Source organism: Chanodichthys erythropterus, chromosome 1 (assembly GCF_024489055.1).
Source record: "Chanodichthys erythropterus isolate Z2021 chromosome 1, ASM2448905v1, whole genome shotgun sequence".
NCBI lineage: Eukaryota > Metazoa > Chordata > Actinopteri > Cypriniformes > Xenocyprididae > Chanodichthys > Chanodichthys erythropterus.
Genome location: NC_090221.1, coordinates 9,142,090 through 9,158,330, shown reverse-complemented (window position 1 = coordinate 9,158,330; position 16,241 = coordinate 9,142,090). Strand labels below are relative to the sequence as shown.

The following is a 16,241-nucleotide window of genomic DNA, read 5'->3' as shown; positions in this document are numbered from 1 at the left end:
AGTTTCTTCCCCAGTGTGTATTTCCAACTCTCTGCAGCTTTGCTGTTTAGACTAGTCTTCTGGGGATCAGTCAGGCCAGAGCTCCTCAGCTCCGAACCCTCCAGGACAGACCTACAACAAAGCCTAATGTTTACCCATGGAATGTTAAACAGAACTCTGCTCAAGGCTCTGTAGCAGAGATGGAGGACTAGAGGGAGATAGAGGAAGATAGGGAGTCATGCCTGTTCATTCCAAGGGATATTTCATGTATCACGCTCAGGTTAACTAATTGACAGGAAAACAAATAGTGTTTCTGCCCTGGCCTTTCCTTATTTCTTAAGCCTCGTTCAGACTGTCAGTCCAAATCTGATTTTTGTGCATATTGAAATCCGATCAGATTTAGCAAGTGTGAACAGCAAAAAATCACATAAAAATGCGATTTTTACAAATACGTTTCAAACTACATTCATATGTGGTCTGAAATCCGGAAATTTCCAGAAATCCGTTTCTGTCTGCCTGTTCTGATTGGATTTCGCCTGGTTTATGATTAACGTTCACACTGTCAGTCCAAATCCGATTATTTGTGTATCCAATTGGAATCTTATCTAAAATTATGATCTGAATACATTTCTCTGTTATGTTGTCATTTTCTGCTCATCCGGCACTTTGCAACAACACAACCTCATTTCAGCAGCAACTTTCAACATGTTTCCTATAACAACATATGACGATTATGTGTTACATGGGGTGAGAAAGTCCACGGAAAATCCGATCAGAGCAGTCAGGCTGAAACAGATTTGCGTTTTCTGAAATTCGATTTGAATAGGATTTCAAACCACATATGGAAGTTGCTCAAAACGGATTTGTAAATTCACTTGCTGAATTTGATTGGAGTTTTGAACATAGCCTATGTGACTGTCTCACGACAATTGTTATAGGAAATATGCTTAAAGGGTTAGTTCACCCAAAAATGAAAATTATGTCATTAATGGCCTCTGTTCATCTTCAGAACACAGTTTAAGATATTTTAGATTTAGTCCAAGAGCTTTCTGTCTCTCCATTGAAAATGTATGTACGGTAGACCGTTTTCTGTCCAGAAAGGTAATAAAAACATCATCAAAGTAGTCCATGTGACATCAGAGGGTCAGTTAGAATTTGTTGAAGCATCTAAAATACATTTTGGTCCAAAAATAACAAAAACTACAACTTTATTCAGCATTGTATTCTCTTCCGGAATCCTTTCCATTGAATTGATTCCATTGAACTGATTCCAATGAATCCTTTCATCTGTCGGCGTTGGTAATGCACTTTTACGTCGCCATGGTTGTCGATTTGTCATTTGGCGATTAGGACATCTGCAACATTTTGAAGCATCGAAAATACATTTTGGTCCAAAAATAACAACAACTACGACTTTATTCATCTTTGTATTCTCTTCCGGGTCTGTTATCAATCCGCGTTCACAACTCCACTTCTTCTTCTTCTTTCCTGTGACGTGCTGATGTAAGATACTGCTAACGTGTTATCCGGTGCGCCAGAGCTTCGTTTACAGTCTGAGGGAGACGCACGCTGTATTCAAGCTATTCTACATTGTTTGTATTTTGGTATTGCTATATTTTTTAAAATGGTGCGTAAGTGTGCATGTTGCGGATGTCCTAATTGCCAAAAACAACCACGGCGACGTAAAAGTGCATTACCAACGCCGACAGATGAAAGGATTCAATGGAATCAATTCAATCAATTCAGTGGATAGGATTCCAGAAGAGAAGACAATGCTGAATAAAGTCGTAGCTTTTGCTATTTTTGAACCAAAAAGTATTTTAGATGCTTCAACTAATTCTAACTAACCCACTGATGTCACATGGACTACTTTTATGATGTTTTTATTACCTTTCTGGACATGCACAGTATACCGTACATACATTTTCAATGGAGGGACAGAAAGCTCTCGGACTAAATCTAAAATATCTTAAACTGTGTTCCGAAGATGAACGGAGGTCTTACGGATTTGGAACGACATGAGGGTGAGTCATTAATGACATAATTTTCATTTTTGGGTGAACTAACCATTTAAAGCTGGATGAGCAGAAAATAACATCATAATGGAGACATGTTTTGAAATCGGGTTAGAGACGACAGCATGAAATAGAACCCAATGCATATATTCCGGAAAACGAAAGAGTGGCATAGGACACACAAAAATCAGATCTAAACTTAGATTCTTACATGTATCTCTACCTTTTTAGTGTAACAATGTAAGATAAAATTTTTATGGTATGTATACACCATGGGTTGATCACACTCACTGACTGCCAGAAAGCAGTAGATCACCAAAGGTTTAAGCCCCCCGATATACTTCAAGCAAAATTGAAGAATGAAATGATATGATGTCATTTTGAACAAAATCAGGCCAAAACAAAGTTTATTTAGAGTTCGTTTTGCGAGTTCAAAACAGCTTGAACTTTCTGGAAAAGTTCGCTTCAGCTGGTAAACACCTTCGAACTGCCTTTGGTCCATGGCTATTACATAATAGGTAGGTGCGCTCTGAGGCTCCACCCTGTTTGTTGTGGAAACCTTGTCCGGTTCATTTCCTCTGTTGACTTTGTCAAGGTCAGACGTTCTAATTGAAAGCAACACCGACCCTGTTTTTTCATGTTGTAAAGCTGTTTGATTCTGAAGTGTTGAATTGCAGAGCTCATGCAAATATCCACATCACTATGATCAGATGCTTTCTTAACTGCTGTTTTCTCACCGCTGTCATTTCTGTTGTTTATTTTGCTATTGAGATGAAAGCGCGCAGCACATATTTACACATTCATCTAAACATGGCTCGCATCAGCTAACAGTTTATCGCTGCAAACGTATTTGAAACTTCTTTTTACCTCTAAACGAAGATTGAAAACTTCTCTGTGAGTATATGGGGCCTGATGACACTTTGGGTAGAAAAAGCAGCCATAAACCCAGTGGGGTCAATTGTGCCAATTTTAGACAGAGGGGATGACAGAATTGTGGTGTCAGGTCAAGGCTTTTGACCTCAATTCTAACAGTTGCCTAACCCCATTGGGACCTGTCGTTGCTAGCATCTGTGCAGTATACCAGTGCTGATACAGCAAAGACAGTGAAAATTAGAGATCCTCTCTTAGATATAGTTAATAAATACCTTTGTGGGTGGTGGGCAATTATCTATATAAGCCTTCAGTGTGTATGCTCTTGGTATGAGGTCATACTGTTGTAGCAGAAAACTGATCATAACAGTAAGTTAATTACTCCCTTATCAGCCTCGCCCACAGCACTGGACATAACAATATTTACAAAATAAGTCTTCTAACCTCAGCATAACAGCAGTCCATAAATCACTTGCACTTAAAACTTGCACTTTTCTCTCTGTCCCAGAAAATTATTTTAGGAACAATCCCATATGACTTCTCTAAGATAACACTTTTCAAATGACATATTTTCTCATCCAGCATTTGGTTTGTAAAAAAAATAAATAAATAAATAAATTGACTAGCTTGTTGATTTGAGCTCAGATGTACATAGACTTTATTTAAAGTACACTTATAAATACTCAGATTAAATAAGACAGAAAAGTGTCTATGACTTCTTTGATGAAACTAAAAACTTCTACAAAAGTTATTCTTGTGTTCTCCAAAGTCACTTTGAAGTGATTGCTTCCTAACAAAACAAGTTAGAGAAAATCACCATGACTGTGTCCTGGCTGTGCAAGTAAAGCTGCCATTAATGTCAGCCCATAACTGAGCGTTCACAGCTGAGCTTTTCTTCATGAACATTTGGATAATTGTTGCCCACATAATACCATCGTTCCAACCATTCATCAGTAAAATCATTTCAAGGACACCTCTGGAAATCAACACCCCTGACTCACTGCTGTGAAATAATTCATGGTCTTTAATCTTAACTACTGTTATTTTAACAAGGTTGATTGAGTGAAGACTGAGTGGCACATTGGACAATGTGGCAGAGTCACATTGGATTTAAAAGCATGTAAAGACTTGATGTATCATATTTTGACTCGATCATTAGGATTGAGTTTGCTTTTACTGTTTAGGGAAATTAATAGAGGGGCTGAAAAAATATATATATACTTTATACATCACAAACTGTTTTCACTAACCAGTTCTGGATTTCATTTTTTAATTTGAACAAAATCTGTGAGTATTGTGTGAAATATGGTAAGTCTGCAATTTGATATGTGACATCTCATTTACCATTATTAAATGTGACCCTGGACCACAAAACCAGTCATAAGTCGCACTGAAAATATGCATGGCTAAGGACTTCATTTGGACAACTTTAAAGGATATTTTCTCAGAATTTTGATTTTTTTGCACCCTCAGATTACAGATTTTCAAATAGTTGTATCTCAGCCAGAAAATGTACTATCCTAACAAACCATACATCAATGGAAATCGCATTGATTCAGCTTTCAGATGATGTATAAATCTCAATTTCAAAAAATGGACCCTTATGACTGGTTTTGTGGTCCAGGGTCACAAATTGTATTGTGTATATTAGCATTACTGCATTTACCCTGGTCTCTAGATATTAGTATGGGAATCAGTCAATGAATGACCTATAGCCAACCATTAATCAATATGGCCCTAACAAATCATTTACATTAAATGTAACAACAAACCAAGGTTGAATAAGCGGTCTGTTAATTTAATGCATGATGTCTAATTTATATAATCAGGGTAGAAAATCAAAATGTCACTGAAGTGGAACATGTGTAACCGAATCAAAAATGCAATGTTTTCACACATCTCACTATTTCTCTTAACTGACAAGTCAGTTGCAGCATAGTGATATCATTTTTCAGCCAGACGTTTTCATCATGTCATTCAGCTGGTGACCCCATTCTTCATTATTGATCAGGAGCACACTGACCTCCATGACCTTTTGCTTCTGATTGGACATTGTAAATATTGATTCCCCGTTTGGAAATCTGTTCCTCTCTTTAATGCTACCAGACCTTGCACAGACATTTCTTATGCATCTCTCACTTCTCATGAATATAAATGAAGGATGAGGCCATTAATCGACACTGAAGTCCTGTCTTACTACAATGTACATGCAAAGATACTGTATGCACGTCACTGTTGTACAGCACACATATCGTGTATTAGATCTCGTCATAAGGAAATGCCAAGATAATATACTGCACACCACAATTCAAAATCTATAAATTCTCCAAACAATATATTAAATCGTAAGGATTCAAAGGGATTCTGTTCAGGGAATGTAGTTGTTCAGTACATAAAAACTAAGCATTTATTGTTCCACATTATTTGAATAAGCACAATGTGTTCGGCATTAATGATGGTGGTACTTCATTTCAGAGGACGATGACAGATTTGAAAGGAAATAATTACAATGTGAGAACAAGAGACTTCCAACACTAACTGTTTTGTAAATAACTGTCACTGCAATAATTCAAGCATTTAGCTCCAATAATACACATAACTGTCAACATTGTTGTCCACCATAAATCACCATTTTAACATGCTTTAACAAGCATAAGGCTGTCAACTCAAATCTAGTAGATTTTATCAGTGAAAGCTTTTTTGTTTGGGCTCTAGATTTGACAGAATCTGTGTATGTAAGCAGAGATGTTTGAGCATCAACAGAGGAAGGTTGAAGGGCAAAGGGAGGTTAGAATAGCCTTCAGCTCTCTCAGGATGTGAGCTCTTGCCTGACAAACTGCAAACCCAGAAGATACACTGCTCAGATAATCCACTTTAACCCACACATCTTGGATGGCCTCTTTTTATGCCTGCCATCTTCTTGAATTCTCCAAGGTGACTTTGTAGATTGCAACCTAAAAATGCCATCATTAATTGTGGAGGCAAACTTCATTCTGCTGTAAAACCTTTACAGTAAAACCTTTACATTTTCCCTTTTGTAGGATTCATTTGCCCATTTAAGAAGAGTTCCTGTGTATATGTAGTATTAAATAATACTACAAAGTTTAAACATTGTGAGTGAGGTTAGAAAGTTACATACTGGAGGTGGGACCTATGGTTAATGGTTCAGAATAGTCTTCCATAATCCTTGTTTGTTGTATAATTTGGTTCGATTTAACAAATAAGAAAGCAGCACTGTCAGTTTAAAGCTCTGGATAGCGTTTTAAGAAAGTCTGGAAGAAACTTTGAAAGGCGTCCAACTGTCGCTAAAAATAGCAAGTATGGATCCTGAAACCATCGCCTTCTGTTTCCTTCCACTCAGAGCAGCAAAGGAGTACAATCCGTCAGGTGATAAACACAGTCTGATGTCGTTTTTCTGTCAACTCCAAATTAGCAGGGACAAAGAAAGACCAGCAATTTCAGAGTGAAACTGTGGTACTGAAAAGGTCTCAAAAGCGGACAAATTTATCTTCAGATTAGGCTACGTGGAGAACTTTACTTCGTGGTCGAGTTACCTAGAGTGGAACAATTAATCGGTCTTGATCTCTTCATCGATTAAACAGGTAAGATACATTGTATTTTATGTGAGAGACTGTGTCAGGACTAAATTTAAGACCATACGAAATCATTCTCGCCTCGACATTTTCCAATTTGATTGGCAAATCTGAAATGCGTTTTCACGTGTGATCACATGATGCAGATTAAAAACATGTAATGTTGTTAAGTCTTTTTTTTTTTTGCCTGATAATTAGCCATAAATACAAACGTATCGATTCACATTTAAAATATGGTGTGTATATATATATAGCCTAGTCTAAAAAGTATTGCTGTTTACAGTTTTTAATCCTCAACAACGTGTTTCTCGAGATATTATGCAGATATCATATTCATACTGTAACTCGTAGCTTATAGAGTAAAGCTGAGCTTCTTCAGTTCCCTTTGTGAATATTGTTAGGATAAGACTGTGCATTGTCCACTCTGGGGACTTTATTAATGAAGTTTGTCAGATTTTTGAGGTTTTGAGTGTTACCAGTGTTTTATCAGGAGAATTATAAACGGATATATATATAGACAGGGCTACTTTAATGTTTTATAACTGGATTCAGAGCGAATTAGTCACTCATGTTTGGTCATATTAAACGGTGCGATTTATACAATGACTTTCCAGGGGTTCAACCGGGGGGCGGAGGGAGGCGGGGGTGTTAAAAATGGATGCCCCTAGTGGTTAACATTGGTACCACATGTATATTTTTTTTATGCTGTACAAAGCCACTTTCATCATGAAACAACATTTAGGCCTATACTTATTAAAATGTAGGCCTACATAGTTCATAATATCCATATAGCAATTAACGAAGTTTCCAATGGCTTTGTTATTAACTTTTTCAAGCGTGAGTAATTTCGAGAAAATAAGGTGCTTACATTACATTTTTACAGTATAATTATATTAAAGGTGCCCTAGATTCAAAAATTGAATTTATCTCGGTATAGTTAAATAACAAGAGTTCAGTACATGGAAATGACATGAGTCTCAAACTCCATTGTTTCCTTCTTCTTATATAAATCTCATTTGTTTAAAAGACCTCCGAAGAACAGGCAAATCTCAACATAACACCGACTGTTACGCCCCCGATATTTGCATATGCCAGCCCATGTTCCTAACATTATAAAAGGCATTACACAAGGGCAGCCAGTATTAAGGTCTGGATCTGTGCACAGCTGAATCAACAGACTAGGTAAGCAAGCAAGGACAATAGCAAAAAATGGCAGATGGAGCAATAATAACTGACATGATTCATGATAACATGATATTTTTAGTGATATTTGTAAATTGTCTTTCTAAATGTTTCGTTAGTATGTTGCTAATGTACTGTTAAATGTGGTTAAAGTTACCATCGTTTCTTACTGTATTCACGGAGACAAGAGCTGTCGCTATTTTCATTTTTAAACACTTGCAGTCTGTTTAATTCATAAACACAACTTCATTCTTTATAAATCTCTCTAACAATGTAGCATTAGCCGTTAGCCACGGAGCACAGCCTCAAATTCATTCAGAATCAATGTAAACATCAAAATAAACACTGTACTTACGCGATTAGACATGCTGCATGACCAACACTTTGTAAAGATCCATTTTGAGGGTTATATTAGCTGTTTGAACTTTTTTTTATGTTGTTTAAGGCAAGCGCGAGCTCCGTGGGCGTGGAGCACCAGATTTAAAGGGCCACACACCCTGAATCGGCTCATTTCTAATTATGCCCTAAATTAGGCAGTTAAAAAGATTAATAAAAAAAATCTATGGGGTATTTTGAGCTGAAACTTCACAGACACATTCAGACTTATATTACATATTTAAAAAAAAGTTCTAGGGCACCTTTAAGCTAAATTTCACGAGCAACTGAAAAGATGAATTGGAAATGAAATGGAATTCTGGGATTGTTGGAATTTATAGCATTGTTAAAAACAACCTTTCTTGAAAATATTTACAACATTTCTTTTTCTACCGTAAACCGCCCATTATTATGGATAGGCTATCAGTTTTATTTCCTCCACATAGTGTAGGTGCTAATTCGTCTTTGACTCAATAATATCCTGTTGCTCACACTACATTATGCCTTGTTTTACATCAAACCCAGTTTCTGTAAACGCTGGCAACAGGCTGGTAGCCTATATGTGTGAATATCTCTGTTACAGTATCAAAAGGTGGTTCCTCATGTTATAGCAGCGCTCGCGACCAGTGTGTCACAGCTGACGTCGACTAACACTCGGTGGAAGCCCCTCTCCTTCCATCGCGCTTTTTGTTCTCTGGTTTGCTTCATTCGCGAGGGTTTCGTCTTATTTGCATCACTTCGAGCTTCATGCGGGAGCCGTTTTTCTATATCAATGTGCATTAATGTAGGAGACAACGTGGAAGAGATAAGGTGAGATAACCTTGTTGATAACAAATAGCACAACGTGAAGGTCTGCGTTTGATTGTGACATTGGCGGACTTGTTACTAACCACGCGCTTTGTAAACTCGACTTCTGTTGTCTGTATGTTTAACTGCATTGACGGCTGTTGATAAATGTCGATAGAAGGTACGAGAACCATCACTTTCTCTCTGATGTTTTCAAAAAAAAAAAAAAAAAAAATGTACTTTTGTTTATTTACTATGCGTTTCTTACAGAGCTCTTATCTCCTCACCTGGCACCTTTGTTTTGGATTTGCCAAGGATTTTCTAAAGCGACAGTGGGTATACACGACTGAAGGATTTTAATCTAAATCGGGATCTATACATCCAAACTGGGATCTATGAGCGGAAAAGTGGCTAAGTCTAAAGAAGAAAAGGATGCTTCAAAGGGTAAGAACAGTCTTAAATCGTCTCGATTCCTCGCCGTGCATCACAGGTTTAAAGCGACCGTGAGCTCATTCATCTCCCACTCGTTACATTGTTGCACAATTGTGAAAACATAAAAGCAGTAATTGAATTTGGCTAAAATACACGTGAAACGTTGGTCTAGGACAAACGTTTATATATCAACTGTATTAAAACAATAATGAATGATTAACTGGTCAACCGAGCATAGGACAAAACTGCCACCTAATAATAAAGACTGAAAATCAGCTTCCCATTCAGTCTGTTCTGCAGAGATGAATTATTGGGCTGTCGCTTTAACGTAGCCTGCAATAAAAACAATGATTATTCTGTTGAAAGTCCCTTTTTATGTTTTCTTCCTTGCACAAAAGGTAGGTCTGAGTAACTATTCAAATAGGCTATTTATCACATTTGCAAAGATCTGCGCTGTGTGATGACGCTTAATCGTTTGTTTGGGTAGCTATGCGCAAATGACCTATTGCGTAAAACTGAGCTTCTGCATGTCTCTGGAACAGCCGCGCTTTAACGGGATGTAAACTGGCCAGCCATTGCCATGGAGACAAAGGGGCTACAGGGTTGCCAAAGAAACCTCCGAGCGATAAATTGATGTGCATGCTGTCTGCCGAGGGGTTTTCATTCCAGTTTACAACGACATGAATATGCTGTGGTCCTTTGTTCCGACTGATGATAAACCCGAACTTGATAGCAAGCAACTTCAGAAGATATTTAACGAAAACGAATCTGTTACCTTGTTCTAATAAAACGTTTTGTATTGATTAGAGTGACTTTCCGACTCATAGATCTTTGATTCTTTTGTGAAGTTAGTTTAATTATCCCATAGGCTTACTGATATCAAGGTAGTGTTGATCAGAAATAAAGATGATAAAGTGATAGATTTAGATTTTATCACGGAAAATATTGTTTACAGCAAAATATAAGTAAAAACAAAACTCGCATGTGCACGAGGAAAAGACAAGGAAATCATTCCATTCCCCTCTTTAGGTGGAGTAGACTGACAGAAAGCTATCTCATCATTATGTTATGGAAAATATAGCATATCCTTGTGTATTTTTTATCATTATCAGTTTATAGTAAATGTACAGCAGACTTGGTTGAAAACCGACAGGAGTTCATTTTTCTTTTTGTTTTAGGCAGCATGTGGCAAAGCATTGTATGTGTCTCATTGACTCAGCATGCCGGCTTTCGTCTTATTTGTTTTGAGCTATTATGAAACATATTGCAGTTGCTGCCTCTACATCATTAAAACTTTCAGGATTCCATTAACTTTGGGATTCTCACCACCCCTTGTTCTTTTGTTAGTTACCTTGGATTTAATTTGTGAAATTTTAGGTTTTGGTTTTCTGCATTCTGTATCAGAATGAGCAGTGTTGCCATTGAGAGTGTTTTTGTTTTCATAGAAACTATGTGAAGTCATTCACACTTTGTGTGGTTGGTGAATACACTGTAAAATAGATGTGGGCAGTTGTTGCATTAAGGGTTGTTTCTAGTTAAACTTACCCATAAAATGCTTTTGGCTGGTGATGTCAGGTTGATTCAGTCACATAAACTGCAAATGTTGACTTAAAGGATTAGTTCACTTCAGAATTAAAATTTCCTGATAATTTACTCACCCTCATGTCATCCAAGATGTTTGTTTTTCTTTCTTCAGTTGAAAAGAAATTAAAGGGTTAGTTCACCCAAAAATGAAAATTCTGTCATTAATTACTCACCCTCATGTCATTCCACACCCGTAAGATATTTGTTCATCTTTGGAACACAAATTAATATATTTTTTCATAAAATCTGATGGCTCAGTGAGGCCTCCATTGCCAGCAAGACAATTAACACTTTCAATGTCCAGAAAGCTACTAAATACATATTTTAAACAGTTCATGTGACTACAGTGGTTCAACTTTTAAAGGATTAGTTCACTTTCAAATAAAATTTTCCTGATAATTCACTCACCCCCATGTCATCCATGAAGTTCATGTCTTTCTTCAGTCAAAAAGAAATTAAGCTTTTTTCCAGGATTATTCTCCTTATAGTGGACTCAATGGCCTTTATATAAACAAATGATCGCCTTCCAAGTGGTTCCACAAAAAACGCACTTTCGTATTCTTCAAAAAGCGTACACCGTATGTCCTACGCCTTCCCTATTCAACTTATGGAACGAACGCAGCGCCAGTTCCATTTTTTCCTTAAGTAGAATAGGGAAGGCGTAGGACATGCAGTGTAAGCTTTTTGAAGAATATGAAAGTGTGGTTTTGGCGGAACCACTTGGAAGGCGATCATTTGTTTATATAAAGCATATACATTTACATTTTTTCCGAAAATGACCGATCGTTTCGCTAGATAAGATCCTTATTCCTTGTCTAGTATCATTTTAAGCCCTTTGAAGCTTGACTGAAACTGTAATTTTGACCTTCAACCGTTTGGAGGCCATTGAAGTCCACTAAAAGGAGAATAATCCTGGGATGTCTGGGATTTCTTTTCGACTGAAGAAAGAAGGACATGGACATGTTGGATGACATTGGGTTGAGTAAATTATCAGGAAAATTTTATTTGAAAATGAACTCATCCTTTAATGTTATGAAGCGTCGAAAATACTTTGTGTGCCAAAAAAACAAAATAAGGACTTTATTCAACAATATCTAGTGATGGGTGACTTCAAAACACTGCTTCAAGCTTCAAAGCTTCACGAATCTTTTGTTTCGAATGAGTGGTTCAGAGCGTGTATCAAACTGCCAACGTCACGCCCCCCCAGTGGTGAACCATTGAAATTTCAAAACACTTATGATGTAACGAAGCCTTGTTTACTGCAATCATGTGACTTTGGCAGTTTGATACACGCTTCAAACCACTGATTTGAAACAAAAGATTCGTTAAGCTTCAAAGCTTCATGAAGCAGTGTTTTGAAATCACCCATCACTAGATATTGTTGAATAAAGTCCTTATTTTGTTTTTTTGGCACACAAAAAGTATTCTCATCGCCTCATAACATTAAGGTTGAACCACTGTATTCACATGAACTGTTTTAAATGTCTTTAGTAGCTTTCTGGGCATCTGAAAGTGTTAATTGCCTTGCTGGCAATGCAGGCCTCACTGAGCCATCGGATTTTATCAAAAATATCTTAATTTGTGTTCTGAAGATGAACAAAGGTCTTATTGGTGTGAAACGACATGTGGGTGAGAAATTAATGACAGAATTTAAATTTTTGGGTGAACTAACCCTTTAAGGTTTTTGAGAAAAACATTCCAGGATTTTTCTCCATATAGTGGACTTCAACAGTTACCTAAGGGTTGAAGGTCCAAATTGCAGTTTCAGTGCAGCTTCAAAGGGCTCTACACAATCCCAGCTGAGGAATAAGGGTCTTATCTAGTAAAACAATCTGTCATTTTCTAAAAAAATTAAAAATATATACTTTTTAACCACAAATGCTCTTCTTGAAGTAGCTCTGCGATGCGCCAGGCATTACGTAATCATGTTGGAAAGGTCACGCGTGTCGTAGGTGGAAGTACGGTCGAAAAACTCTCATTTGCACCTCCAACTTCAAAATCGTCCGACATCATTGTCTTACCATTTTTGTAAAGGCCGTTTGACTTATGGGACATTCACACCAGACGCGACTTGCACGAATAGTGCAAATAAATCGCGCTATTCGCGCATAGTTGGACTCTTGAACATTTTGAATTTACTCGTTTCATTCACGTGTGAAATTCACTTCATTCGCACGTAAAATTCACTTCACAACAAACAAGAATTCGCGTAATGAGAGGGTCTCTACCTCTCCTTTAAACATGTGTCCCTCAGACTCTTCCATTTCTTTCTGCACACTTCTTCTGAATAAACACAACTCATCAGCGGGAAAGTAGTTGTAAAATATGGTGAATAAGCTCAATTTGCCGGCTTTAGCTAGCTTGTAGACCAATAATTTTGCTAGATAAGACCTTTATTCCTCGTCTGGGATCATGTAGAGACCTTTGAAGCAGCACTTAATCTGCAATTTGGACCTTCAACCTGTTGGTAGCTGTTGAAGTCCTGGAAAGTTGTCCTCAAAAACCTTAATTTTTTTACGACTAAAGAAAGAAAGACATAAACATCTTGGATGACACCAGGGTGAGTAAATTATCGGGAAATTTGAATTCTAAATTGAATTAATCCTTTAACCATTTAATTTAGATATTAGTCATTAATTTACAGAAAGTACTTACAGTGTGCAAGCTTTTGACACATTGCAGTTGTGGTGATCAAGTCTGAATCTGGCCTAAAATGCGCACAGATTGCATCCCCCTTCTGTCTTTCTCTCTTTTTTTTTCTGTTTATCGTCACTATCTCTCTAATACAAAAAGGCAAAAACTCAAAATTAATAATGTAAACTATATGCTCAACATTGATTCTATTATGATTTTTTTAGCCATATGCATCTTATTTAGGGCTTGATAAATATCAGAGTACCCTTGCAATGTAATGTAGGCCAATGGTGCTGAATGCTCAAGGGCACCGGCTAATTAGCCGGAGGATGAATGCCACAGGCTCTGGACTGGCTGAGCAGGGCTTGCAAGTCTTTCATATTTTCTTGCAGATGAATTCATCTCCAGGCCAGATGCAGTGCCAAATCAATAGGCATCCAGAGCATAATTTAGAGAGGCTTCATTAATCACAAAGCAGCAGAAGCTCTTTTTTTTTTTGTGACCTGCTCTGACACCTGCTCTAATCTTCTTGGCATAGCGACACCCTGACTGCTGCAGCATCCAAATTGGTGGTGTGACTGAAGGTGGGAAAAATAAAATAAAAAATGCTGTCTTGATCTGCTGGACCCAAGTAAATTAAATAGCTGAATATGCCTTGTGTATAAAGGGATGTTTTGTATAGTTCCAGTAGGTTAAATGCTGCCAGTAACATTAAAGAACAGACTTTGAACTTGTTGTTTGGATGTAGCCACCCACGTTTCACCCACAAAGTAAGGGGAAACACATACTTTGACATTTAAATGCAAAAACGCTGTAAGTTCCTGAGGTCCAGAATTAAAGCATTACATAATTAAAGGATTAGTTCACTTCCGAATTAAAATTTCCTGATAATTTACTCACCCCCATGTCATCCAAGATGTATATGTCTTTGTTTCTTCAGTCAAAAAGAAATTAAGGTTTTTGAGGAAAACATTCCAGGATTTTTCTCCATATACAGTAGTAGACTTCAACAGTTACCAATGGTCCAAATTGCAGTTTCAGTGCAGCTTTAAAGGGCTTCAAAATCTAGCAAAATGATCGGTCATATTCTAATACAGTAAAACAGTAACATTGTAAAATATTATTACAGTTTAAAATAACTGTTTAATATTTTCTGTTATAATATACTTTAAAATGTGATGGCAAAGTTGTATTTTTCGCAGCCATTACTCCAGTCTTCAATGTCATATGATCCTTCAGAAATATACTGTATTACGTGATTTCCCCCACACTCCAGGATTCTTTGATAATTGGAAAGTTTAAAAGAACATAATTTATTTGAAATATAAATCTTTTGTAAGATTTTAATGTCTTTACTGTCACTTTTAATCATTTGAATATGCTGAAATACTCTTAATTTCTCTTATTAACCCAAACTTTCTCCATCAACAAAGGTAGTTTGCATCCACATTTTACCACTTACATTTAGTGTGGAACAATACAAGCACAGACTCCCCGTTATCACAAACTGACCAGTGTTGTTATTAAGCAATAAGGTACTCAAGGCTAGTACTGTATTGTGAATGAGTCACGGCTGAAGGGCGTTGTTAGGCATGATGAGAAGCGGAGTGCCTGAAACCCCTTCAGCCGTGACTTATTCACGATACAGCACTAGCCTCGAGTACCTTATTTCTTTTATAAAATGGTTACCACACAATACAAATATTGAAGCCAAAAATATGCATCAATGCAACTTTCATGAAGTAAACTTTCACAAAAGCATTCCTTCCGGGGGAAAAAATAGTCCCCGACCGTGAACAGCAACAGAAGTTACATTATTACGCCATGAGATGGCTGCGAAGACTGTCTTTATGAGCGTGTCAGTCAGTAGCGAAGACTTTTACATTAAAAAAGACTGAATTGTTGTGAACACGGAACAAGACGCACGGAACTGACAAATGCTTTGTCTAGTGCTGTCAGTCACGGGAAAACGTCTTAGCTGTTAAAAGGACAGGATAATACATCGGACATTTAAACTGTTTTTTTATTATAAGCATAGGACTGACCTGAAGGAAAATGCTAAATATGAATGCAGGTAATAAACTCGATCTTTATTCTTCTACATAGTACAGTAAGCTTTAATGAACAATATCAGTTGAGAACACACAGTTTACGTTGCTAAGAGGGGTTGCTAAGGGTATTGTATACACAGAAACGTTGGGTGAAGCGGTCGTGTTTTATCGTGAATAAAACGCAGCTATTGACCAATCAGAATCAAGGACAGGAACTAACGTTTTATAATATCAAGTATTTAATTTAGTAAGCAAATAATGTGCACAATGCTCTGCCAGAATCGTAATAGTTTTTGAAGGGTCTGACGTTTGTGAAGTGTTTTGTAAAGGCTGTGTAAGGACAGTGTGATTCAGGACAGTGCTACACATTGTAGACTACAGCTTCCTCAGCTCTGACAGAAATCTCAGCATGAAGCCCTAGAGCAAGACTCTATCTGCATTAGAGAGCTGTCACTCTGCATTGCCGCCTTGCTCTCTGAAATGTTTGGGAATGTCGCGGGCCTGTCTCTATAGCTGTTCCCTCCACCTCGTAAATGACGGCCATGCTGGTGAAAGCGGCACGTATAGTGCTCTCTGATTGTCCGGCCGTTTCTTGCTTTAGCTTAATCTCCAGCTCCTCACAAGACCCCACCGTTTGTCATAACGGCAGTCTCAAATCGTGCCTGAAAAGAAAGAAGAGAATAATGCAAATTTGTTTTTGTTTTGGAAAACTGTCATAAAATGTCAAGTGCCTCTCCTTG

At 37.4% G+C, this 16,241-nt stretch overlaps 1 protein-coding gene across 2 annotated transcripts in view; it reads left to right on the top strand.

Annotated features, from left to right (window-relative positions):
• The first annotated feature begins 6,271 nt into the window (after positions 1 to 6,271).
• The window catches only part of fgf13a (fibroblast growth factor 13a), a 138,998-nt gene continuing 129,028 nt past the window's right edge, over positions 6,272 to 16,241 (top strand). For both annotated transcript variants that reach the window (XM_067374000.1, XM_067373837.1), the window contains exons 1-2: positions 6,272 to 6,466; positions 9,071 to 9,244. In XM_067374000.1, coding sequence (XP_067230101.1) covers positions 9,196 to 9,244 — 49 coding nt within the window. In that variant the 5' untranslated portion in view covers positions 6,272 to 6,466; positions 9,071 to 9,195. The remainder of the gene's footprint in view (positions 6,467 to 9,070; positions 9,245 to 16,241) is intronic.